The following is a 25,154-nucleotide window of genomic DNA, read 5'->3' on the forward strand; positions in this document are numbered from 1 at the left end:
GGTGATCAGCGCTTAGCGCAAAGACCAATGGAGCTGAGCAAGAAGAACAGCTCGTGGGCAAGTAAAGGAATGGGATGGATTGATTCATGGAGTGACTTTCTTTGCGGCGATCGAGCTCGCGGTGGCGCTAGTCCTGATTGGGGTGAAATGGTTTTCCGCCGCGGAGCTGCCTTTTATTCTTCTTCTTATCCATCATCTTCCTGAACTCCTCGCCTTTGTGCCCTCTTACAGCTGTCGGTCGGTGTTAATCTGCATCTATATACACCCCTTGTTCCATGATTTAATCGCTCATACTTGATGCTCCGCCAGGCTGTCCGAGGAGCTCGGTGGTATCAGCATGTGGCCCGCGGAAGCCCGTTCTTCCCGCGAGCATTCGCCGCTGTAGCGCCACGCTCCATTCACTATGGCGGTCCCAAAGACAAGATCAACTTCTACGAGCAGGATACTCGTAAGAGCAAGACAAGGCGGAAGGTCGACCCGGAAGCAGAGGGACGCGCCGAGCAGGAAGACGCCGAGAAGGAACTCGCCCGCCTGACCCAGGAACTGGAGGAGCTGAAGGAAGGCCCCTTCGGCCCCAACAGTCAATTCATTCGAGAGTTGCCCGAAGAAGACAGGGCTATTGCACTGGAAGCACTTCGGAAATACGAAGAGGAGGAGGCGGCTGGGGCGGCCGATGTCAGCCTTAAGGATCTCTACGAGAAGGAGCTCGACGGCATCTTGAAGAACGAATTCGAAAGCTTGGTCAAGGAAGAGGAGAACTGGCAGTCCGACAAGGAGGAGGACGATTCACGTACACTGGTTGTGCGCCGTCCCTACGAAGTGGAATTGGAGGACTCGGACCTGCAGCCATATGCCGACAAGTTGAACAAATGCCTTCGACGGATTGCGAGTGGCGACTCTAGCCTGCGCTGGGAACAGGAACTGTGGAGGTGGTATCGCCGATGCAAACAGGTCGTCCCGGGATTCGTCGAGTCTTTGTCTGAGGAGACGCTGACTCTCTTGTGGGATACTCTGGCTCTGAAAAGGCCCGCCAAATCCCAGGAAACCGCACGGGTACGCACACTGGCTGAAGACTCGCTATCGGCCGGCCTCACCCTTTCCACGCCTCGTATTCTTTCTTACATCGAAACTCTTCACGAATGCGGCGATACTCAGGTGGCATTGGAGAAATGGGAAGCATACCAGGCGGAGCTCAGCCAAAGGAAAGAGGACCTAGAGGCATACTGGAAGTTGGGAGTACGGCTTTTTGCAGCAGAAGACGATCCTCAGCGAGCACAGGATATTGCGCTGGCTTTCTTAGCAAACGACAAATCGCGGCAACCACGCATCCTGATCCCAGTCATCACGGCCTGGGGCAAACGGTCTGGGAAGGAAGCGGAGGTCAAGGCATGGGCGATGTACCTGCAGCTCAAGGCATTCCTGGAACGGAAGATGACAATGGACGACTATGACCAGGTCAGCATTGGCTTGCTCAAAGCCGGCCGGCCAAGCCTTGCCATAGCCGTGTTCAAAGATATGATGATAACCAACAGCGATCCTCGACACGACTCAACTTCTCTATACAAGGCTGCTGTCGGCCTCGCGGGCAACCTGCAAGCGTCCAGCATTTCCGAACAAGACGTGAACAAGGTCTCGCTTTCGACCCTTACTGTCCTGCCGCGGAAGTTCCAGAATCGCTTCTTCTACGCCAGCTGGATGAAGAAGCTGATCGGCATGGGCGAGGTCGACTCCGCCGCCATGGTTATTGAGCTGATGTATGAACGTGGTGTCAAGCCAGATGCAAAGCACCTTAACGGAGTAATTGCCGCCTGGCTGCGCGACGGCAGCAACGCCTCACGAGAGAAAGCTGAACGCCTCGGATGGACCATGGTCCAGCAGCGAATCGACCAAGTCTGGGCGCGCACCACCACCACCAACTCGTCCGAGAAAGCTCCCCAACTCGAGGTGAACCAGGAGAGCGCAGAGGGCGTCCGACTGCCCGATTTCATGAAACGGCCCATGCCAGCCGCCACCATTGAGACCTTTTCCATTCTCCTCCTCCACTACACCCGGCGCAGCGACGATGACATGGTGAAATACCTAGTCAAATGTCTCGGCGACGGCTGCATCCACCCCAACTCCTACTTCATGAACCACCTTCTCTACGCCGAGCTCCGCAAACAAGACATCGGTTCCCTCTGGACCAAATATCAATCTCTGTCCGCCATCACACAACCCGACCTCGAAACCTACGCCTGCCTCTGGGACTGCGGCAAGCTACAATACGACCGCGGCCGAACGGCCTACGTTACCGACTTCCCATCCGCCCGACATCTCTTCTCCGACATGATCCGCTGGTTCACCAAGCTATCGGCGCGCGGACAAAGCGCCACGCGCGACGAATTCTCCAAGGAACTCTACGACCAAATCATTCGCTGCTTCTGTCTCTCCAAAGACCTCCCCGGCACCCTCGTCGCCTTATACACCATGCGCGCGCACTTCGGCTTCTTCCCCGACGACACCACAGCCCGTCTGATCGTGCTGCAGGTCGCCCGGTTGGCAGGGGTCCCAGCCGAGACGCCCAAGCGCCGACTCCGTCGGTTGTCCAGCACACCCAAAAGCAAGGAGAATATCAGCCACGTTAACCGGCTCGTGGAGATCCTCAGTGATCGGAAACTCGGGGCGCTCGCGGCCCGTGGTCTCGAATTGAGCGATCTGGAGCAGCCGGAGCGCGAGCAATATCAGTTGGAGGTTATGACGGAGTTGTTGCGCGTGGTGATGGGTCGGCGGGCGGCGGGAGGTGAGGGTTCTGGCGCGGTGGAAGAGGAAATCACCAAGGTTGCTGAGGAAATGGGGGTTACGGGGGTGGATTTGGGGGTGTCACTGGGTGATGATTTGTTGCTGTAGTGGTTTGGTGTCATGAGCATGGTTGGCATGGCTGGCGTTTGGTTGTCTTTTTCTCCCCTACCTTATCTAAAGCTTTTGGTGTGGGTGTATGTATAAAATGGTGATTTTGGGGGTATACATGTAATATAGTCAGTCCTACTTACTCATGTCATGATAGAATTGGATGTCCTCTCTTCAAGCAAGTTGTTACACTATTTCCACACTTGGCTACTACTACCAACTCGTATCATACGTGACCCAGTAGCACTGTATTGTACTGCACGTGATGGTAGCATGAAACTGGCCGTGATGCGACACCAGCTGTATTTGTTGGTGGCATTCCTTATGAGTACTCCCACAATACACTTCATACTCAGACAGCTTATACAAGGCACCCAGTAGTAGTGGTAGTATCATCAGCAACGGAAATAGATAAGGATATATATTGATCATAATACACCGAACCCATATAACTCAAAACCCAACAGAGAACAGAGAAAGAACTTCTAATTCTTCCCCTTCTTCTCTCCACCAGCAGCAGCGTTCTCATCCGCCTCCACCAACACCGCATCATCATCACTACTCCCCGCCACAGAAGGCGGCGCACCAGACGACTCGGGCGTCTTGGTAGCAGGTGTAGGGACTCCAGAGCCCTCGTCGCTAGTAGTAGTCGTTGATGCAGCAGCAGCAGCAGCAGGTGCAGCAGTAGCAGTAGCAGTAGCAGTAGCAGCCTCCTTCTTCTCAGACTCGACATCTAACTCCTTCATATAACCCTCCTTCTTCTTCTCCCACCACTGCTTCTCCTCCTCCAACTTGGCCTGCTGCTTCTCCATGCGTTCGCGGAAAATCGCATTATTCAGCATTTCGTTGGCGGATTGGAAGATCGTCTGGCCCCAACCGGGGACGTAGGCGTTTGCCTATTCATTCCACATGATTAGCAATCATTCAAACCTCAAATCAAAGGAACAGGATAGATAGGGTATTTACCTCAGCAACAACATCCCGAACCTCATCCTCCATTTCCTTCTCGGCGCGCAGAAACCTCTGCCACAGATCATCACCAACACTACCGCGCTGAAGGAGCATAGCGAGTGCGCCCTTTTGCGTGCGCAGGGCCATAACGCGTTTGATGTCTTCGATGGCGCGGCGCAGGAGAGCCGATTTCAGGACGCTGTCCGGGACGGAAGTCGGGGGTTTCTTGTTTCCTTTGGTGTCATTGCTGGCGGAGGGGTCGAGGTGCAGGAGGGAGAAGTAGATGTCGCGTTGGGTGTGTGCGGGGAACCAGGGTTCGAGGGAGAGAGACTTGCCTGTTCAGTTTGAAAGTGTTTGGTTAGCTGAGTAGAGAAGGGGGAGGTGGGGGGAGGGAAGGGTAGAGAACGTACGGGCTTTGCGCTTGCGGTAGAGGGAGGAAAAGGTTGCGAGGGAGCCAAGGAGGACGCCGAGGTAGGCAAAGGGGACGGCGAGGGTGAGCCAGTTGACCATTGTGATTTATTATGTGGTGTGTTTTGGTAGGATGTGGTGTGGTGTGGTAAGTGTAGGTTGGGCGGTGATGTTTGGTGATGATGTTTGCTCGGTTAGACAGAGGTCATAGTAGGGACAGAAGTCTTGGTGTCTGTTCGCGACAGAGGCAATGAACGAATGGACTTGCAGTAGTCAATTATCTGCAAGAGTCAACCCAGCCGGGGGTGAGTGTGGAAATGGGGTGAAGGTAGTGGTAGTGGTTGTTGGTAGGCGGAAGATTGCGGCGGAGCAGCGGAGATGGAAAAGAAAGCGAGGATCGACGAAAGGCCAGCCTGGTGTCTTGGCCCGTCACATGCCACCGCCTAGGAGCCATTTACTACTCACTTTTGAGACTTTAAAGACACAATTGATAGTTACTCCAACTGCATGGTAGTATAAGCATCGTAGATGTATTCCCCCAGTCTATCTACAAGAATACAGCCTTTTCCAGCTTCAACACATCGACAACAATATGCTGCACGCCCAGATACATGCAAGATCCAAACAGATGACCGCCCATAAATCAGTACCAGTAGCAAAAAGAGGAACGCAGAGCAAAGCAACACAATAAAATCAAGACACGCAGGTATAAACATACGATACAATCCATGTCGCTTCAAAAAAAAGGTATAAAGGTAAAGGGGGGTATGATGGTATCCCACAAAGCAATCAATCACACATGAAACCGCTCCTCCATCTACAGCGGATACAGCTGCTCCTTCGTCTTCTGGCTGATCGGCCCAATCTCCTGCATTGCCTGCATGTCCTCCAGCACCTCGTTGAACGTGTCCTGGATTCCTGCTGCCACCTTGCTCCGATTCCACTCTCCCCGGGTTTGCCACAGGTAATCCATCAAGTTGGTATTGATTTGCTCCAGCTGCTCTACACTGCACCCGCTCGTCCGCTGCGTCAGCTGCTCGTGCAGCTTCTGCACGTATTCCAGATCCAGCGTGATTTTCGGCGACAGATCCTCGTTATTCAGCAGCGACTGCATTCCCGCCGGCACATGCGCCGCCGGCTTGGTTGGGTGGTCGAACAGGGGCACCGGCGGCTGAGACCGTGGTTGCGAGTGCGCCGGCCCATTTTCCAGCGGCGCCAGATCGGCAGCCGGTCGGGGCGACGGCTGGCTGCTGTCTCCCTGTTGTGTGTCCGGAAGATGTTCCTCCTGCGATACCCGGTCCGGGTACTGCGTGAGATCGGGAAAGTCCTGTCGCGTCCCTTGAGTCGCCACCGGACTCTGCGTGTACGGATTCGGCACCGAGGACTGCTCAGATGATTTCTTGTCTGACGTGGTCTGCGTCGTCGATGCTTCGTTCGTATACTCATGGGGCTGAGATCCGGGCGCCATGGGCGTCATGGGCCCTTTCTGCGAGAAGCTCGAGATGCCCGACTCGCGCCGCACCTGTTGCGACGGCGCCGTGTGCGAATAAGGAGGTTTGGGCTGCGCCGACGGACCAAACGAGCTCGTCTGCGTTTCCTTTTCGGCAGAGTGATCCGAGTTGGTCATGTAGGTATCACCATCGCCATCCGGGTGGTCCTCATGCGAGCCGTTGCTAGTGACTGCATGCGTACTGAGGTCGTTCAGGTCCGATCCACCCCCGGTATGGTAGCCATTGGTGATGAAGCTCACGGTCGATCGACGGGTAGGGGTCACCGGTCGGGCCGTGTCTTTCGGACCACTCTCCGGGAACGTCTCGCCCAGAACCACCGGACCGCTGGATGGGCCCGACTCAGTGTTACCGTGCGGGACTCGGGTTGCCGCCGCGCGACCGATCAGGCCTGCCTCCTCTTCTTCCGCCGCCTTGCGCGCCTTTTCGATGGCGTGCTTCTCTCTTTCCAGTTCTCGCAGGTAGACCCCTTCGCATTCCGTCACCAGAGCGGGCTCGGCCTGCTCGATGGTAGCAATATCCACCTCAACATTGGACAGCAGTTCATTGGCGCGCAGCAGCCTTTCCTGCTCCCCTAGCTGGCGGGCGTCCTTGGCCAGCCTCTTGATATCCGCTAAGAAATCCTTGGGCCGCTTGTAGTACCCATTCGAGAGCCGCTTCTCGATGGTGACAATCTCGAGGTTGTAGAAGAACTTGCCAGATACGGCCTCGCGCAGCCCAGGGACTCCATTCTTGTCGAAAGCCTTCTCGAACGGCCGGAATGTGGTGCGCTGTTCAATCGGTAGATCACTTGTCACGATGTTGGGGTCTTCCTCCTCCCAGAGGTAGCGAATCTGAGACTCGTCGATCACGCCAGTGCGGAACCGCTTGTACTTCTTGATCTGGTCCATGATAGGCTGAATCCGGATCTTGAGGAGGTTGAGTGTTTGGTGGTCTTTCTTTTTCTGCGCCTTGAGCTGCTCCTTGGAGAGGGGTGTTGCCGGCTTAGGGGGTGGTGGAGGTGCAACTTCCAACGCCTCCAACTCCCTCTTCTTCCGGTTCTCCGGGTCGGGCAAGTGTGCTGGCGAGGTCTTGACGTAGTCAATAACTTTACTAAAGTACTCGTAGCGTGCTTCGCTGCCTGGCGCTCTGAGGTCGTAAAAATTCTTCTTCGAGTACCCGAACAAGTTTCGCAGCACACCGTGGTCCACATCTTCACCAGCTGACTCCTGGACGCCCAGGAGCAGCACAGGGTCCGTCGGAGGAACTGACCGCAGTAGACCCAGGAACGTAGACATCACGGCCGGACCCACGGTATCCGTCCACGCCTGGATATTCGGGATGTAGATCACACTGGGCTTGTGCCTTTTGACTTCTGCGAAAAGCTGGATGACGGCGGCCTCGGGTGACCGAGTCGAGTCGCTGAGCAGGGTAGGGAGATCAAACGCTTGAACATGGAGTCCCTCGAAATGGTGCAAAAGGGCGCCGGCTAGATACTGCTGGCCCATTCCTAGTGACCCGCGAAGCAGCATGCGAGGACGGAACACTCGGGACCGATCGAACTCCTGTTGCATTTGTTCGCGTTGGAAGCTTCCTGATCCTTCTGGTTCCTCAAACTGCGCCTCTTCCAGGGCTGTAAGCCTCTTCCGCTGCGGCAGGATCAAAGACAGCAAGTTTTTAATCTCTGAGAGAGGCGTGCGAAGTAGAGGCTCGACCGAGGCGGGTAGTGGTGAGGCACCCGACGACGTTGACCGCTCCGACGATGGGACCATCTTCTTGATTGCCAACATGAAATCCTTCGGGGTCACTTCAATGGTTTTCGGGTCGATGAGTAGCTTCTGATTAGATTTGTAGATTTGGGGGTATCGTCGTTGCACTGCATTGAGGGCTGCTTCTGTGCAGAGGGCACGAAGATCCGCACCTCCATAGCCCTTGGTGATCTCCGCCAGCTCATCCTTGATAGGCCCAGGCAGCGGTGGATCCCAGCCCTTGGTATGAATATCCAGAATAGCGCGTCGGCCATCCTTGTTGGGCAGGGGAAAGTAGAATTCGCGATCGAAACGACCAGGGCGTCGAAGAGCTGGGTCAATCGAGTCGGGACGGTTCGTGGCACCAATGACGATGACTTGCCCACGCCCATCCATGCCGTCCATCAACGCCAGCAGAGTGGATACAATCGAGGCATGGATTTGTTCCTGCTTGCTTGACCGCACAGGTGCCAATCCTAGAAGCAAAGTTAGCTTTTAATCCCTTCCCCAACAAGAAAAAACATCACTTACCATCGATTTCATCGAAGAAGATGATGCTAGGCTGTGTCTTTCGAGCCTCTTCGAAGAGCAACCGAAGTTGCCGCTCCGCCTCACCCACCCATTTGCTTAACGCGTCGGCACCCTTGCGCATGTAGAAGGTCACCTTGCGGCCATTCGAGCTGACACTGTTCGCCAGGGCTCGGGCGAGCAGTGTCTTACCAGTTCCGGGAGGTCCATGGAACAGCACTCCGCGCGGAGGCACAATGTGGAAGCGTTGGAAGATTTCCGGGTATAGCAGCGGTAGCGACACCATTTCCTTGAGCTGGTCGATGTGTCCCTGTAAGCCACCAACACTGTCGAAGTTGACGCTCATGTCTACCCCCAATGGGTCAGCATCAGCCAGTGTTTGCTTGTCTTTGACTTTGCCGAGGTTTGCTGGCGTCCCGGCGTGGCCCTGAGCTGCATCAGCGCTGTGAGTCTGCGTACCCAAGAGGCCGGCACCAGGCTGTGCAGGGCCCGAGATGGAACCGCCTGCACCACCTTTAGGATGTTGCATAACCTCATCGTCACTGCTATCACTATCTACCCCACCCGTAGCAGCCGGTGCGCCTGGGGGACCCAAGATAGCAGACGGCCCGCCGCCTCCGAAAGGCCCATACGTGGGAAACAGGGTGCGTTGCCAGCTGCTGCCGCCGCCTCCCCGGCCACGGCGTGAAGGTGACTCGTTGACTTCGTTCTCAGCCTCCTCAATGGGTAGAATCAGATCTGGCCGGATGATGCGGTAGTCAACATCCTTGCGGCTGCGGCGAGGCTTCTCGTAAACAATCTCCGGCTGTACTCGCCGACGAGGGCGACCGCCGCGAAGATCCTCCAACTCCTCTGCGAGCTCCTCTGCGATGTCAGCACCCGCCTCGGACTGTCCCCGGGATCGGGATGCCCGCTTGCGAAGACCCGGGCGACGGCCGGCGGCGCTGTCCTCATCCTCGTCATGGGCCTGGCTTCCCTTGCGTGGTGAAGCTTGCGATTTCCCAGACTGTGAAATCTCGTCGTCGTCATTAGACTCTTCTTCCTCGGGTTCGAAATCACTCTCTTCGTCGTCTTGGCGCTTTCGTTGTGAACTCTTCGGCTTCTTTCGACTAGAACGGCGCGGGTGTGCAGCCTCGTCTTCTTCGGGTTGCTCGGCTTCCTCGTCTGCCTGCTGGCTCCGGTTGGGTCGATTCCTCCGTCGTGTTGTCGGACCCTCATCCTCATCGTCGTCCTCGTCGTCGTCGCCGCCGCCCTCCTTTGCGTCGCCATTCTCGGACTCCGGAACGAACCCTTCATCATCTGCCGTAGTGGTCTCTTGTCCCTCGCCTCCTGCAGGCGGCATGCCATCTTCGAAGCTGATCTGAACATCGCTCTCCATAATTTCGAGTTGAGAGCCTTTGACCTCCATGGTTGTCTCATCAACCATCTCTTCCTCTTCCTGCTTCGGCTGCAGCTCGTCCTCCTCGTCCAGGACCGGGGCACGCTTCGAGCCACGAGACCCCCGGCGCCGCTCTAGCTCAGGGCTCCGTGTGGTTCCTCGTTCAACCGTTTCCATATGTCGTCCGGACGTCGTTAGAGCGTGAAAATCCTCCGATGGATCCCGCGTGCGCCGGGTCACCCGGCGGGGCCCCTGGAAGTTCTGTTTCAAGGCATCGCCGACTTTCAGGGTGACCACCGTGCTCTTGCGTTTCTGCGGCGAGGGCTGAGGGCGTTCGTCATCGTCCGTATCGCCGTCGTCGATGCTGCTGGATTCACCTTCGTTGTACATGGGACGGTTCGTAGTGGCCCGGCGAGCGACTAAACCGCGAGCGTTGCGTTGAGCATTGGTGTCCTCTTCCTCTTCCTCGGACTCGGCGAATGAAAGGTCGTCGGCCTCGTCGAAGATCTCATCGTCGGAGATGATATCGTCATCAGAATCGCGGCGAGCCCTCTTCTTGGCGGGCTTGGACTTCTTTTTGGATTTGGTTCGAGAGGCGCTGCGTCGAGATGAGCGTACGGGATGATCGCTGTAGTCGTCGTCGTCCGAGTCGGACTTGTTGGCCAACTCCTCGATGGAGCGCTTAGCACGAGGCATGATGCCGCGCGAGAGAGGAGATCTTTGGTGAATTGCCATGTTAGTAGGGTGAACAGGGACGGGGCAGTGATATGTGAGCGAGCAGATGGTGAGGAGGGATGTAGAGAGTAGAGAAAAGGGTATAAGAAGCACGAGGGCGATGGAGCGTGGAGCAGAAGCAAAAGACGGGGAAGATGTCCCGCCGCGGCGATTGACCAGCGGAGGATTAGGACAGTGGCACTTACAAAGGCCAATGTGAATAGAGAGTGAATGGGAGAATGAAAAGATCTGTTGCAAACCGACAGAAAAGGCTGGTAGAACAGGGAGCGAAAACCCAATACAATCACTCGCACAGACACACACAGAGAGAGCGAGCGAGCGATAGAGGTCTCACACTCAACGAGCGACGATGGTGGTAGATTCTCACGCAAACCCACAATGGAAGCAGGTTTCAGCGGCCATCAATCATTTGACGAAGAGGCAGGAAAAGCAGAGGTCGTGAATCGTACAACACAAGGGGGAGGAGAGGAAGTGGGAGGGAAGAAAAATTTAGAAAAGAAGATGCGGACGGCGAAGCGCAATGCGCCAGAGCAAGAGCAGAGAGAATGGCAGGGAAATGAAATGAACGGAGCGAGGCTCACGGACTGACCAACCGGAAGGGACGCGTCGCATGCAAGCTGCTCAGCACAGGGGGAGGGGAGGGGATTGGATCCCCGATGGAGGGAGAAAAGAAGAAGAAGACAAATAAATGAATGAATGAAGAAGAAAGGACCTGATGGATGAATCAACCGTGGAAGAAGGACGATAGATAGATCGAGAGGTCGAGATGCTCACAGCAACAAGCAGCGAGAGACAGACAGACAGACAGACACAAGAGAAGCAAAGCAGCAGCTGAACTGCGCGGGCAATTCAGTCCCGGGCCCTTGCCTCAGGCTACCACCAACCAACGGCCCAATGCAGACTAGCGTAGCCGCCAATCCGTGACTTGTGCGCACCACAACCAAATCTGGCTCCATCCATCCACACGCACCATCAGCCCTTGCCATTCTATCTTCGCCAATTCCTCAGTGTTCCCGTTCCTTGCTAAACCACATCCAACAACCCCTTTCATAACCCCAGAACAACACTTCCTTTTCACTCTACATACACATATCATAATATAACATCGTAAATATTTACTCAAAAATTACAATATCTCTCATATCCTCTACAATTAGAACCCACCAAAAATCCTCAAAACAACTCCTCCATAAAATCATAAACAATAGATCTAAACCACAATCTCAGAGCCCCATATGTGCCCAGATAGTCAAAAATAAAAATAGTAGCCACAAATTTCCCCACGAAGCTTATCGCCCTTAAACTCCTTGCCCCTCCCCGCGTGTTCTCGACTTTCGCCTCTCGCTTGATATCATGTGACTGACTAACTAGCTGTGACCGGCAGCGGTGCTGAGTCAGCGCCGGTTCCATCTCTCGCCGGCAACTTTGCGCCCCGGAGATACATATCTACTGTGCTTCATTCATTCTACTATTACTATATACCCAAAGACTCTCTAAATTGTGTGTTTCAATTGGAATAATCATGCTCTCCCGCAGCTTCACCCCCCTTCTCTTTCGCTCCCGGATCCCCATCACCACCACCCACCGGGCCTCCTTGTCCACTTCCCCGGCCAGATGGAGCCAGGACTCATCTTCATCATCCAGTGCTTATAGAGAAGGCGTAAGTATTATCCACCTGCCGATCCATATATCTATCTAGTAACCAAACAATCGGGATATATGGACATGGACATCTCCCAACCTTAAAAACTAACTCGGTTATGAACTAGATGGCCCGGTACAAACTTTTCGTGAGTCCCTTCGCCAAGGTCTTCCTCGGCGCCATCTTCACCTATCAGGTGATTCACTGGACGTGGTTGAAGTTGGAGATGGATGAGTCGAAGGCGGAAAAGAATAGTAAGTTTTCTCTTTTTTTTTTTTTTTTTCTTTTCTTGGTTCCATGCTTTGCCCGTTTTGTGATGTATGAATGAAAGAAGAAGAAGAAGAGAGCTGATTGAATTGGTACAGAGGAGGTAGAGGCGCTGGAGAAGAAGGCTAAGGAACTGACTGGCGCACAAAAATGATCAGGTAGCTGATAACATCCTTGGTCAGCTGGTTTCATACTGTACTGCGCACTACTTCATATGTCTTGGAGTGTATATATACCCCTCTTACTATATTTACTACTATATATTTATGTCTATGTGAAACGTACTTCAGTAGATAGGTAGTAACAGTAGTAGTCTTGTTAATTGTGTGAGTCTTGATTGTTGGCATGCGTGTCTTCGTTATGTGTGTATATCCTAATGCTATGAAAAAGTAAAAAGGAAACAAATGATGTGACTGGACGTGGGTAAAGTTACATGCCACTCTTCTCTGTCGTAAACATCCTCCAACCATACTATCCTCGTCATTGCATCGCCTCGTATGAGGCTACGCTAACACAGAAAAGCCGAGCTGCCCTCTTCGCGAGACAACTGACTCGGCTGCATGGTGTCATCACCACGATAGAACGATCCCCATGTGGAATCGAGTCTTGACCGTTTGTCCAAAGTCGCCATCGGTGCGACATCTCTATGAGAGTCTGGCGGGGATTGCGTTGCTGGAAATTTCCGCTTCCGCAGATTTGATGACTGAGGGAAATGGTGCAGCGAGTCGGCCTCGGGCGTCGGTTCCTCGTCAATTACCATCAAATCATCTTGCAGTGGCTCGTGGTCGGCAGCACAGTCGCTGCTGACGGATTCGTCATCACTGATCTCATCCACGGCTGCATCACCATCGGCCCTTTGCTTCTTGAGTTCTTCCCGCTCTTGGCTCTTGGTTAGATGTCCAGAGGGCAGCAGCCAATCTTCCACGCGCTCGCCTCTTTTGAAATGTTCGACGTCGATGTGATTATAGCGTTCGTTCCAGGCACCCACTCCCTGTGTCTTCAGGGGTAGAAGGACCCGACAGAACCCGCACCAGTAGTGTGAGGGACGTGGATCACCATCGCGGTTGATTCGATTGTTGCATAAAGACGCTCGAACCTCATCATCATCGACATCATGATGCTTCTTCAGGTGCTGGACGTATATCTCTTGGCGGTAGAATAGGCGCGCGCACGGGAGACCCTCTTGCGTGGCATCGGGTAGGGTGCATCGCCAACACTGCGCATGGAAATGCTGGGAATTTTCATGCCGCTTCCAATCGGCCTTGCTGCCGAAGGTTTTATTGCACTTGGAAAATGTGCACCCATATGGCCGTTCGTGGCGCTTCTTATGCTTCCTGCCGAGACCATTCAGTCAGCAAAAGTCTCCGCTGATTTCATACCAACCAAAGCTCACTTACTTCATCTCGCATCGGAGACGGGTCCGCTTAGTGCAGAATTCACATTTAATCCAGCCCTTCTTCTCGCGGTCCTCATCCAGGGTTTGCGAAGTGGCGTGGTTGGAGCCCGACGGCCCGGAAAGATGATCGAGGGCGGCGGACAAGATCCTCTGGAGCATATCACGCTTCCGGTCCGACAGCTCATTCTGATCGACAATCTCATCGCCGGAATCAGATTGTTGGCTCCGTCTCCGCTCATTGGTGTTCATGGCCTTTGTCATCGCATTGATCATGTTAACGGCAGCTTCGTTGACCATGTCGTCCATCTTTCCGTTTCTGGCGGTGTCCAGCTGGGCAGGCAGGGGAACCTTTTGATCCAACGAAGAGTCCAGGTTGAGCGCTCTCAGAGCAGGCAGCTCGCTAGGGTGCGGGGGCGGCGGCTGCACCGACGCAGCGTCAGTGCTCCGGTCGTTGTACTCTTCATTCATTCGCATGACAGTTGCTGGTGTGAGGGTTTCAGGCGACGGAAACCCCCTATCAGTGACAATTGGTGAGACCGAAGAGCCCTCGGGCTGGGAAACTGGCTCGGTCGGTAGGGTTGGCGCTTCTTCCGACACGGAATCAATGAAAGAGGATCCCAACTCCTGTGGCTTCACGCAAGTTTCATACCACTCATGCGACCTGGAGGATACGTTAATGACTTTATGTTGCAGCTGATGTGCAGAAAAGAATTATCTTACTTTCGTAGCAGCTCATCAACATCCTCGTCACTGTGCATGCGTGCAAGATGCTGGCGAAAGTTGTCCAGTCGGGGCCATTTCTTATTCCGGCGCGGGCAGTTATGTCCAAAGCACATGTAAAGAACTTTCGGTCCCCGCTCCGGCTCCTGTTTGTGAACACACTTCTTGTGACGAGCTAGGTCGTTGATGGTACCGAACCCTTCTTTGCGGGTGCAGTTTGGCTCGTCGCATTTGAAGAGCTTCTTGTGTCTGGCTTCGTGTTTCCTGTGACCCGTTAGCTCCGTAGCCCTTTCGCTGAGCCAAGCACCTGAGGGGGCGCGCGTACCTCTTGTCGGAAGGACACTTTCCCGTCCATTGACAGCCGGGATAGTCGCACTTGATCACGTCCTGACACAACAAGGACGGAGAGTCCAATCGATCCAAGGCATCCATGGTGTCACCATATCTTTCATCCTGGTCATGGTCGAGAGGTGCCAGGAATGGGCTGCACGCCGACTCGAGGGCATATGATGCAGCCACGGAGCGTGTAGTGCAGCCCTGCGTACTATAACCGGAGTCGGATAGATGGATACCGGTATACTGGCTGCCAGCCTCGGAGGGCGTACTGTGATGTCCACTTGATGACCGGCGATCGAGGCCGTAGACCTGGTGCGAGCGCGGGACGACGAACGCAGCGGGATAGATGGGTCCGCCCGTTACTTGGAGTGGGTTCCACGCCTCTTGGTCGTTTCTCCATCGTGTCAGGGGAGGATAGGCGGAGGCATCAAACAGTTGGGGGAGGGGCGAGGATGATTGCTTGTGATACAGGGACCATGGTTGCAGAATGGATGGATGACTGGCATGAGGAATAGCAGGATCCGATGCGAACTGGAAGCCTAAGAATGATGCGGGATCTCCCAGGGTGAGATCGGACGGTGATAGCCCATCCGATGAAAGGTCGACCTGCGAAGAACCTGACGTGGGCACTGCCCGAGTGCCCATGATCCCTTGAAGGATGTCGCTGGAATTGTCCCAGGGCTTGCTGGGGTCGGATGTCTGTGGCAGTTCAAGTCAGCCCTGGTCCATCTCTTTGCCGGAGTAGTCCATGCATATGTAAATCCTGCCCGCCGGTGCATGACTCAATATTCAGGAAAAGGTTTGCAACATACACTCATGATGGGTGTGTGTGACAATGGCAGGATGGAGCAGGAGCAGATCCTTCAAGAGCGAGAGTTCACCCGCTTTCTCGGTGTGTTATTGGCGAGTAGGAAGATAGTCTCTGGCGAGACGGGAGGAGAGGGCGGACACTGCGAGGTTTATCATATAGCAAGAGGGGACGAATCTCGTCGTGAGAATACCGATCGGGTTCTAAACCGAGACGGCGATGATGAGCCACAACGCTCCTAGGATGATCAGTTCCTTTTTTTTTCCCTGTCGGGGGGAAAATCGTTGGTTTGAGAGAGATTGTCAAGCCGGTAGATCGGCCGCGTATCACTAGAAGGAATAATATATTGGGAGGGAGGGAGAAAAGAGGGAAGAGGAGGAGGAGGAGGAGAAGAAGGAGGAGGGAGGGGAGAATCAGCTGTGGTCGGCGACTAGAACGACACCACTTGGGCTAAATGAAAGCAGGAAAAGGAAAGGGAGGAAGAGTGAGAATCAGCCGGAGAGCGACCGATGAACCGGAGAAAAAGAAAAGGGAGAAGAAGACGAGCAGAAGAGGAAAAGCAAAAAAAAAAAGAAAAAAAAACCAGAAAGTCAAAGAGGGGGGAAACGATAGGAAGACCGACTCGAACTAAGCATGCAAGACGAAGAGCAGCAGCAGCAGCAGCAGCAGCGAAGCAGTAAGCGAATAGTCCAAGTTGAATGGGGAACAATAGCAAAGTGGATGGGAAAATACCAAGTCCGGGCGAGTGGGAAAAAGGAAACATGCAAGTCAAAGGATAATACTGATCAATTTGAGAATAAATAAATATAGTTACTGAATAATTAGAACAGAAACAGAAAAGAAACTAAGAAAAAGAGAGAGAGAAGAAAAGACAGAGAACAGACGACACGCCCAAAAAAGCAAACAATGAGGAGAGAGAGGATCGACCGAGGATCTCCATTACAATCCTCGAATCGCTCTTCTTTCCCCCCCACGCGATAACGTGTCGAGGTGAGGGAGTACTCCGTAGGGAGTATCTGAGCCAGCAATCCAGTCAAAGAGGCAATGCTCTGACAGGACGAGCTAATTGAAGCGGATGGTCATGGCATGTCCCACGTCAAGGTCTCCGCAAGCTGGCCTGCTGGACTCTGGAGATTTGGAGATTGGAGAGAGGAGGAATGCCACGCCGATCGTCTTAGTTAATGCTCACTCATCACTGGGTCCTGCTGCAGGCCTTTTGGCTAGCACCTTCATTTTGCACTTCCCCGATCGATCGAGGCAGCAGGACCAGAGGGAGTAAGTACGGAGTACCGGTGACAGCTTGGGGACTCTCTAGTCTCTACATTAGACCGAAGCTGGGGGAGGAAAGCTGCTGGAGCCTGGGGGAGGGACTCTTGGATGGAGCCGGTCTAGAGAGGCCGGTGGATTCCATCCGTTAAGCATCCAAGCTACTAAGTTAGTTAGTCCAGGCGGACCTGTCAGACAGTCAGAGCCAGTAAGCCGACCCACGGTACAAGACTCGATAGATCCTCTTTTCCGAGAGGCCGAGTGGATAATTAATTAGTAGTATGGAGTATAACTAGTTAGAGATTGATGGATGGAGATGGCATGGACCAGCTATCGTCCTTCTACCGGCTCTCAGGATCCGATCGAGATGCGATCCCAACGGGCGAGACACGACCCTCTCTCCCCCTGATGGATAGATAGATAGATAGATACTCCGTAGTGAGTTAGTAGTAGGAAGAAGTAGAATAGCCCGACCGACTAGACTTCTCGCTAGTATTGACTGTATTGGCTTCGGCGCAATTATTCTCTCAGCCATCATCATTCCTCATCGTCATGCTTCCCTTCCGCCCCCCACGGGTGGTCAGGTCAGGTCAGTATGAATTTCTTTTCCTTTCTTGAATTCTTCTACGATTTTCGTATTACTCATTCCTTCGTTTGTTCTCTCGTCGTTTATTTGATACCGGATTTATTTGCTTTTGTATTTTCTTTCGCTGTCCTCGAGTTGTTGCTTTTTCCTTTTTCAGCTCTTCCACCTGGCCTGCTGAAGGATCATCCTTGATCTGTGCATCTCCTCGGACCCTCCATCTCTCTCTCTTAGATTTAGACACTCGAGTAAATACTATCCGGCAGCGGCAGCAGCAGCATCATCACTAGCAACTCGATGGAAACTGGGAGGGCCACAGGCCTCCTCAGCGACATCCCCATCCAGCCCTCCTTCCCCGGCGAAGCCATCTTCAGGGGGGGAAACAAAGTAACAGACAGCCCGCATTCAAGTGACTGTCCACTCTGCGTCCTCCCCGAAAGCAGGCCATACTCGGTCGAGTAATCAGTCAGGCCAGTTGGGTTGGTGGGAAAGGAGACGAAGAGAGAGAAGCTCCTCTCTCTCGTATGTAAGGTGGTTGAGCGATCATCACGCAGGCCCGCAGCTCCATTGGCTGCAGGCTCTCATCTCATCGCCAGGGGAAGAAATCCGGTTCAGCAAAACGACGGGGCGAACCTTTTTCCCTCGCGGAGAGCCGGACTAAAAACTTCACTAACGGGGGCTGTGTCAGTAAGGAGGCCGCCCGATAAGCCGTTCGTCGTGGAAAGTGACAGCCTGGGTCAATCAATACCCACTTCGTCAATCCATCTCGCGTAGAATCTTCATTTTCTCTCTTAGTCGCTTGACTGTTCGAGTGTGATCAGTGATCACTGATCAGTGAAGACTCCGATCGAGAGGGTAGGGTAGGGTAGCGAACCCTTCACCCGCCGTCCCGGACGATCCTCAGGGAGGTCGCGTTATGGATCTACACTACCCCCCAAGTCATCACACTGCAGCAATCTATCTGATATAGTCTAGTTAGACTGACCAGCAGACTGGATGCAGAGAGGGAAAGGATGTTAGCGTCCCCCATTTCTCTTCATCTGCCTTTTCTTTCCAAGCTCGTTATCGTTCACTTCCCCCGCCGCTCTTCTCCGAAACACACGACAGTACCTAACCTAAGTCTACATCCCCTTCTCCCTAGGCCAGATGCATGCCGAAATTTCGAATCCTGTAGAGACCCAAGAGAGAAAGAGTAGCGTGTCCAGTAGTGTCATGGCTGCCGATCGACTAGTGTTTAGTGTCCACACCTTTTCCTTCCTCTTCCCCCCGTGGATCCCTTACTCCCTTCCTTGTTCCCCATCATCGTCCTCGGTCTGCCTAAAAATATCACATCACCCCCAAAGCCAGATCGCAACCCCCCCCCCCCCCCCCCCCCCCCCCCCCTCCCCCGATGCGCTCGGAGGATCTTCCTCAGTAAAAGCAGCGGTTGAGGGTTCAAGCCTCATGGGCTGTGCTCGCGGCGTCGTCACCACGGGGAACCATGCTTTTCATCCACCACAACCCTTCCGCCAGGGTGGTTGATCAACCGTTGGGTTCCCCCTTCTTTGACCTGGCGTTGACAGGCAGCGAGGAGGGAATCTTCCGTCCTGCGTTGAATGTCGTCCGGAAGCCAATCCCCTCACTACCCGCTGCACTGTGCCGTCAAGTTTCTCTGCGACGTGCATCCGTCTCTCCTCCAATCACCGCATCCTGACCAATTGACAATTTGGGGGCCACGCGTGCAGCGTGCATACGATGTCAGTAGGTAGCACACAGGGCAATAGATGCGAAACTAGCTCATTCCTAGATTGACGAGCTTCGGGGACCATCGTAGTAGTCCGGGATGCGGGCTGACGCCATCCATCCCTGGCCAAGCCTCAAGAGACACGCCAGACTAAAAAAAAAATTTAAATCAAAATCCAGAACCTATTGGGACGAGAAAAAAAATTCAGAGATGGAGGGATGGAAGGAGGAGTATCTCTAGGACAAGAAGGGGTCCAGTAGGAGGAACCGAATCACAGTAACATACATGCATACAATACAATATTTCTTCCCAAGAACAGTCAATGGTCCAATGATCAATCCAATGGTGGGTATATAGGTGGGTGCAGATCAACAAGGTACAGAAATGAGACCTGAAATGTAGAAGAACAAGAAGAAAAAAAAATAGGAAATCCTTTCCCAAAAATCCGAAGGCAGTCATAGGTGATTGACTTCCTAAGATAGACGACCGTTCCAAGTGCATTCCATCCTCCACCCATTCACGATCTGCAACAGTTGCGCTAGGGTCATAAGCCCCGTGAGACGTTACGGCGTCGCCTCTCCCGATTGAGGATCAGGGCTGTTCTCGGTAGCCCCCCGGAACGTAAGGCATGGCCGGTGGCATCGAGCCTTGGTACCCATAGCGGTGGTCCGTGGAAGGTGATACGTAAACCGGCCCCTGATGATCATAGGTGGGCTGCATGTCCGTGGGGGATAGGGAGAAGCTATACGGGTCCTGCAACACACTGAGATTCGGACTGGGGACCCTGAGTCGAGGCCCAACGTTGAAAGGGGGCGGATAGGTGACCGAATTCTGATGCACCGGCATGAGCCGCGTCTGATCCGCAGTCCCCCCTGGCAGGCCCATTGTGGGCGCATCATCGTACGCGTCAATTGACTCAGGCTCGGCGGAGATCCAACCACCAGGCATGGTTGGCAAGTGGGGGGAATATGACGGGTTGAAAGCCATCATAGGCTCCTGGGCTCTCTCGGCATTATTGCTGGCGTATGGTGCCTGCGTGAGATCCATCGACACCACCGAGGGTCCATCAACGCCATCCGACTTTGGCATAAAACGGCTGGCTTCAATTGGTGGTGGGGTCCCTGGATTCGGGCCAGGAGCTGGCTCATCACTAGGACCAGTAGTCTCGATCATTGGAAGATCCCTCTCATCTACAAGCGCCAAAACGGGCATGGCGATCTGTTCCATGTGCTTGGCCAAATGCACCGTTAGCTTCTTCCAGGTGCTACAGACATTGCCGCAAAAGCGACACGGTTCATCCTTGGGACCCCTCGGCGTGTCATGTCGACACTTCTCTACAAGGTCCCAGAGCTGTTCAACCTCCCGCTCACGGATGCTGTCTTCCTGTGAGCCCGGGGAAACCGATTCGCCCTTGGTTTTGGTCGACGGCCCCTGACTTTTCGGCTTCTTGACTTTCGGCTCTGGCATTTTATGCTCCCTGACAAGATGCTGTACGAAATTATCCTTCCGGTAGCAAGTATGATTGCAATCAGGAACCGTACACGTCCACCACTCTAATTTTCGATGTCGCTCGCTTTCGTGTCGGACCCAATCGGCCTTTCGCTTGAAGGACTTGGGATCTGAGCACTGTGGGAAGGTGCATGTAAATGGCTGCACATCCTCGTGGACATGTTTCGTCCAGTCTGAAGGTTTCTGAAATTTCTTGACCTGGAAGCATACGGGGCATTCGAACTCCGCTGGCAACCGTTTGACCGGCGGCAAGGGTACCCCCGGGGGAAACTGTGCTGCAGTAACTGCGCTTTCTCCAAGCTTATGTGGATCATCCTCGACCGCTCCATGGCCAGGAATATGAAACTGCGTGTGAGCAGCCTCGGGGCTAGCACGAGGTGCCAGCATTTTTGCCTCGCCGCCCAATGCGAAGCAGAACTTCCCCGACTTACACTTTTTATGGCCAACGGCACGTGCATGGCTTTGCTTGCTCTCGACTAGCTTTCGGTACCGACGAAGTTGCTCGTGAGCAAAGCGGTCTATTAATGCGGGCGGAAGTCGGGGGTTGATCTGCGTGATTTGGTTTTTGAACCCCTCGAGGGTAGGCACCGGCAAATGCGATGGGAGTGGGAACTGCATCACCAACCCCTTCTCGTCCACCATGTCGTCATCCTCATCGTCTGCATTGGCTACTGCGCGGTCCTCTGCTGGGCTCTTCTGCGGGACTTCGTGGTGGCCGCTCGCTCGCGGTGAGTAGGCAATATTGGGGATCGGTGGTCCGCCATGACTGGTCATCAGGTCGATCAAACCGGGAGCTGAAGCCCTTGGCAACTCACTCCGGCTTCTTCCGCGACCTTTCAAATAGGTCCAAGGGCCCGGAGCTGAGTTTGGCGATGCAGCCCGGAGAGAATCTTTGCCTCCAATCGCAGCCATCTGCCCAGCAATCGCAATCACGGCACTGCTTGTGTTCAGGCTTGGAGACCTTGATCTACTGAGGTTCAATCGATGAGGGAAGCTGTCCTTCCTCAACGGGGGGCTCTTGACATTTTCAACTTTGCTTGCGCCCTCCGTGCTGGGAGATGGAGGAATGATTGAGAGGTCCGATAGCCGCCGTTTCAGGTTGCTGGATGGTTTTCTATGTAGAAACTTCCGGAGGCTACTTCGTCTCTCATGTTTCTTGCCCTTGTCATTACTGATCGACAGGTTCTCGAACGAGCCACCCGGGCCGATGATACTGTTGACATCGGCATCGTTCAAGTGCCGGGTGCCCCAAGTTGCCGAGCGTGAGGCGGTATCAATGTCCTTGGCTCGTCGTTGGTATTCCACCATGGCAGCGCTCGAGCTTGCAGGCTGCATCCGTGTCTCCTTGGGGGATGCGTCATGCTCAGGATCCCGCCATGGAGGAGCACCGAGAAACTGATGCGGGGACGGTTCTTCATCTTCGGGTTTCTGCTGCTCTTCCTCAGGGGCAACTTCTGCGCCCCCGTTTGCCCACCTCGCTTCATTGACACTGACAGCTGGCGAGTCAGATCGGCTCTCCGTACTCTCCGATCCGCATTCGCTGATGCCATCATCGCTGCTCTCGTGGAGCAAAAGGCCAGGCCCCGGTACCGCCGGCTCCAACAGCCGAGATTTCAAGGTGAAGTAATCCTGCTGAAGCGATGGGTCACCGGCACTTTTGGCTCTGCGTCTACCTCCCATGTGGCCGCGGTTTCCACTAAGCAAAGACGTGTCCTCGTCTCCTGCCTCGCTGTTTGCAGCGCTTACAGATGCTGACCATGACTGGATATCAGCATTCTTCTCCTCCAGTCGTCGTCGACTTTCCATCTCGTTTGGGCTTGGAACCCAACTATCGTCCCGCGATGATGGCTCGACGCCGCCTTGCCCGGTAGTGATGTTGGGTAACCAGGAGCCGTCGTGCGCTCGTGTAACTGTGTAGCTGGGTCCAATTGCCCCGTAGCTTTCTTCCATGCCCTCACTTTCCGACTCACTGGTCATATCGTTGGGCGAAAGATGGTTGGATGTCAGGCTACGGCGTCGTCCGGCCGAAGAGGCATCTCTGACGGGGGAATCCCCGCGGGAGTAGCTTTCAATCTTGACGATAGGACTCCTTGCCCGGGCCGAATCCGGGAGTGCATGAACACTGAGGTTATCGCTCTGGGGACTCGTGATCACTGACAGTGGCTGGGGTTGTCGGGCCATGGTCTGCTGCTCAGCCTGAGTCTTGATGTGGTCCATATCCGGCAGTAGACCGGACTCCCTGACTGGGTTCCAAGCAGCTTGCTGTGGCGACAGCATAGCTGTTGGCGACGACAGCATCTCACCAGCCGCGGTGTCGTTATCCGTTACGGGAAGCGCCGTGTTGTTGTCGGGTTGTAGTGCATTGCTTCCGAATTCTACGTCCATGCCAAAGCCTGCGGACAATATATCCGCGCTGGGGGATGTGTGCGCACTCATATCGCTCGAAAAGTCATCGGTTGGGCTGAGAAACTCTGAGTAGGAAGGCGCTTGTCCTTCAGCATGTGCATTGGCTATGTCACCATGTGTTTGCAAATTCAAGGGAGACGATGGATTTCCCGTGCTATGGTCTTCACCACTGACAGGCGTCAGTCTAATAGCGGAGGACTTGAAGGACGCTTCATCGGGATCCAAGGGGGCCGAGAGGTAAGGATCGTGGTAATTGGAATCGTAGAAAGTCATATCGGTGGGCGACTCATCCTGGATGAGCCGCGGGGATAAGGTAGACATGCTTGCAGTGGGCCTCTAGGTCGGTTCGACCATGCAACGCGCGCTGTAGGAAGTGAGCGATAACACAAAAGGAAATCGCCTCTTCTATCGGAGTCCCGGCAAGTCAAGGGAAACAAACAGCTGGGTTCTGCTGTTCTGCGGGCTTGGTTTCAGTCGGTCTAGGTGAACCAGACTACACACAGAGACCAGTGAAGATTAACTCGAGATGGCATTTCTAGATCGACATGGAGGAAGCCAGAGCACCTCGGCGTCCGTAAGCAGCGAAAATGGCGTGCGTAGAAGCAATGAAGATTATTCAGGAATGCCCCTTATTTCCAGTATGTGGCGGGCGCAAAGCGATGTGGGTAAGCCACCGTCGCAGTAAGCCGGGAGGAGCGAGTAGTAGTGGGAGGAACAAATGAGGCCAAGACCCGAACTTGGAGGACTTAGGGTCACGAGCGAGGGAAAACAAGTTGACTGAAGATTGCAGAAGAGAGTTCAGCTAGGCGGGACGGGATCCTGAGTGGAGCGACAAGCAGTGAAGTAGTACGGGAGGGGGGGAGGGGAAACGATGGATTCAAAGTGTTGGTTGTTGTTGGTGAAGAGGGAGGGAAGTAGAAGGATAGCGATAGACAGATAGATTACGGAGTATTAAATGTATTCGATAAGTAGTAGAGCCGCAGTCACGGGGAACGAGGGTGTGGGAGAGACAACAACGAGCGAAATAATGGGTGGAAGGGGAGAACCAAAAAGAAACAAGAGAGACTCGGGAAACGAGGCTCTGGTCTCGAGAAGCCTGGCCTGAGAAGATGACGCGAAGGAAATGCGAGAATTAAGAATCCCCGGGTAATTGAGGGTGAGTGGGTGAGAAGAAAGAGAGGAGAGAGAGAGAGGGAGAGGGAGAAAGAGAAAACGAGGGAAGCGCAAAGGCGCCTTGCGGCTGTGACTGTGAACAGGGAATCCACAACCACTCGAGGGCACTGAGCCACATCGGAAGGGGGGTGAACTTGTGAAGCTTACTGTCAAGTCTGTCTAGTCTAGTATTAGATTTAGGGGGCCAGACAGGCCAAGCTACTAAATTTCCAACCCTCATCTTCACTCAGAACCGGATGAAGGCCTCACAGGCAATACGCGCCGGCGTGCAGCTTTGCGGGCCACTCACAGCCAAGCGGGGTACCAACTAGCCTTTCTGGTTGAGTGTTAGTAGCCAAACTAAAAGTAGGCTGTTCAGGTACGAGTGTGTGAGAGAGAGAGTGTTTTTAGTCAGAAAAGAAATAATAATAAGTAGAGACTAAAGGGTAGTGTTAGTGGGGGTGGGAATGCAGTTATGCCATCCTCCTGAATATTCACAATCCCAATATGCCAAATGTCATACAAAGAAGATAGTAATAATTGAGAGATAACAATTAGCAGAATCAGTGAAGAAAATAAGAAATAATAGATTAAAAAATCCCAGGTGTGCACACTGCTGATCCCTTCAACTTCCCTATCAACCCTACGGCAAAAACCCACTTGCTACTCAGTGGATCAACACACACAAACACACAACACCCGATGAACACCCATTCCCACATGATCCATCCCTACAAGGAGCATCTACTATCTAGAGTCTAGATAGTATTTGCCAATCCATGGATCCATCCCATCCCTATCCGTCCGCATTCCCGCCCATGAAAAATTAGTTGGAAAGCGCCGGAAATTCGCAGGGCTCGTCCCGTCCCCACCAGGTCCCACTTGGACTTTGATTATCGCAATCTACTCTCCATCTCTTCTGTTAGTATCCAAGGGAAGAGAAGAGAAGAGAAAATAACTCGTCAAAACCGAAGTGTTGCTATTCTTACAGACTGCCTGTCTACTATCTATCTACTGCATGCTTACTAGAGTATGCATCACATTCTCAGCCCAATATTTAGTACTATCATCCGTTATACTATGCTGCGGTCAATACTGACTGATATCATCGGCAATAATGCTATTTATATCCCCCACCCCGTGCTGAAACGGTAGTAGCTAAACTCAGCCACGACACAAGCCACCCTCAAGTTCCAACCCAGACCACCACTATCACTACCACTAA

General features: G+C 53.7%; 7 protein-coding genes across 7 annotated transcripts; 2 read left to right on the plus strand and 5 right to left on the minus strand.

Annotated features, from left to right (window-relative positions):
• The first annotated feature begins 208 nt into the window (after nucleotides 1-208).
• Nucleotides 209-3,075, plus strand: ASPBRDRAFT_42895 (pentatricopeptide repeat protein). The gene has a single exon (XM_067624891.1). The coding sequence runs from the start codon at nucleotides 298-300 to the stop codon at nucleotides 2,884-2,886; it is 2,589 nt and encodes an 862-aa protein (XP_067478798.1). The 5' UTR covers nucleotides 209-297; the 3' UTR covers nucleotides 2,887-3,075.
• A 296-nt stretch (nucleotides 3,076-3,371) lies between these two features.
• On the minus strand, nucleotides 3,372-4,347 carry ASPBRDRAFT_125420 (Sec63 complex subunit SEC66; the record flags this gene model as incomplete). Its single annotated transcript, XM_067617791.1, has 3 exons — nucleotides 3,372-3,782; nucleotides 3,853-4,172; nucleotides 4,248-4,347. 3 exons carry the CDS (start codon nucleotides 4,345-4,347, stop codon nucleotides 3,372-3,374), a joined length of 831 nt encoding a protein of 276 aa, XP_067478799.1.
• A 715-nt stretch (nucleotides 4,348-5,062) lies between these two features.
• Nucleotides 5,063-10,121, minus strand: ASPBRDRAFT_125316 (chromatin segregase YTA7; the record flags this gene model as incomplete). The annotated part of the gene is made up of 2 exons (XM_067617780.1): nucleotides 5,063-7,956; nucleotides 8,012-10,121. The coding sequence occupies 2 exons, from the start codon at nucleotides 10,119-10,121 to the stop codon at nucleotides 5,063-5,065; spliced, it is 5,004 nt and encodes a 1,667-aa protein (XP_067478800.1).
• Nucleotides 10,122-11,554: 1,433 nt separating this feature from the next.
• On the plus strand, nucleotides 11,555-12,307 carry ASPBRDRAFT_177001 (uncharacterized protein). The gene is made up of 3 exons (XM_067619848.1): nucleotides 11,555-11,781; nucleotides 11,891-12,017; nucleotides 12,129-12,307. The coding sequence occupies exons 1-3, from the start codon at nucleotides 11,644-11,646 to the stop codon at nucleotides 12,182-12,184; spliced, it is 321 nt and encodes a 106-aa protein (XP_067478801.1). The 5' UTR covers nucleotides 11,555-11,643; the 3' UTR covers nucleotides 12,185-12,307.
• A 231-nt stretch (nucleotides 12,308-12,538) lies between these two features.
• On the minus strand, nucleotides 12,539-15,300 carry ASPBRDRAFT_29973 (putative C2H2 finger domain protein; the record flags this gene model as incomplete). Its single annotated transcript, XM_067622716.1, has 5 exons — nucleotides 12,539-13,364; nucleotides 13,428-14,087; nucleotides 14,147-14,410; nucleotides 14,472-15,181; nucleotides 15,295-15,300. The coding sequence occupies 5 exons, from the start codon at nucleotides 15,298-15,300 to the stop codon at nucleotides 12,539-12,541; spliced, it is 2,466 nt and encodes an 821-aa protein (XP_067478802.1).
• A 104-nt stretch (nucleotides 15,301-15,404) lies between these two features.
• Nucleotides 15,405-16,229, minus strand: ASPBRDRAFT_568371 (uncharacterized protein). The gene is made up of 2 exons (XM_067627640.1): nucleotides 15,913-16,229; nucleotides 15,405-15,528 (listed from the first exon to the last, which is right to left on the minus strand). Exons 1-2 carry the CDS (start codon nucleotides 16,051-16,053, stop codon nucleotides 15,445-15,447), a joined length of 225 nt encoding a protein of 74 aa, XP_067478803.1. The 5' UTR covers nucleotides 16,054-16,229; the 3' UTR covers nucleotides 15,405-15,444.
• Nucleotides 16,230-19,453: 3,224 nt separating this feature from the next.
• ASPBRDRAFT_125206 (putative C2H2 finger domain protein) lies at nucleotides 19,454-23,098 on the minus strand (the record flags this gene model as incomplete). The annotated part of the gene is made up of 1 exon (XM_067617767.1): nucleotides 19,454-23,098. One exon carries the CDS (start codon nucleotides 23,096-23,098, stop codon nucleotides 19,454-19,456), a length of 3,645 nt encoding a protein of 1,214 aa, XP_067478804.1.
• Between the last annotated feature and the right edge of the window lie 2,056 nt (nucleotides 23,099-25,154).

Source organism: Aspergillus brasiliensis (assembly GCF_001889945.1).
Source record: "Aspergillus brasiliensis CBS 101740 unplaced genomic scaffold ASPBRscaffold_6, whole genome shotgun sequence".
Taxonomy (NCBI): Eukaryota; Fungi; Ascomycota; class Eurotiomycetes; order Eurotiales; family Aspergillaceae; genus Aspergillus; species Aspergillus brasiliensis.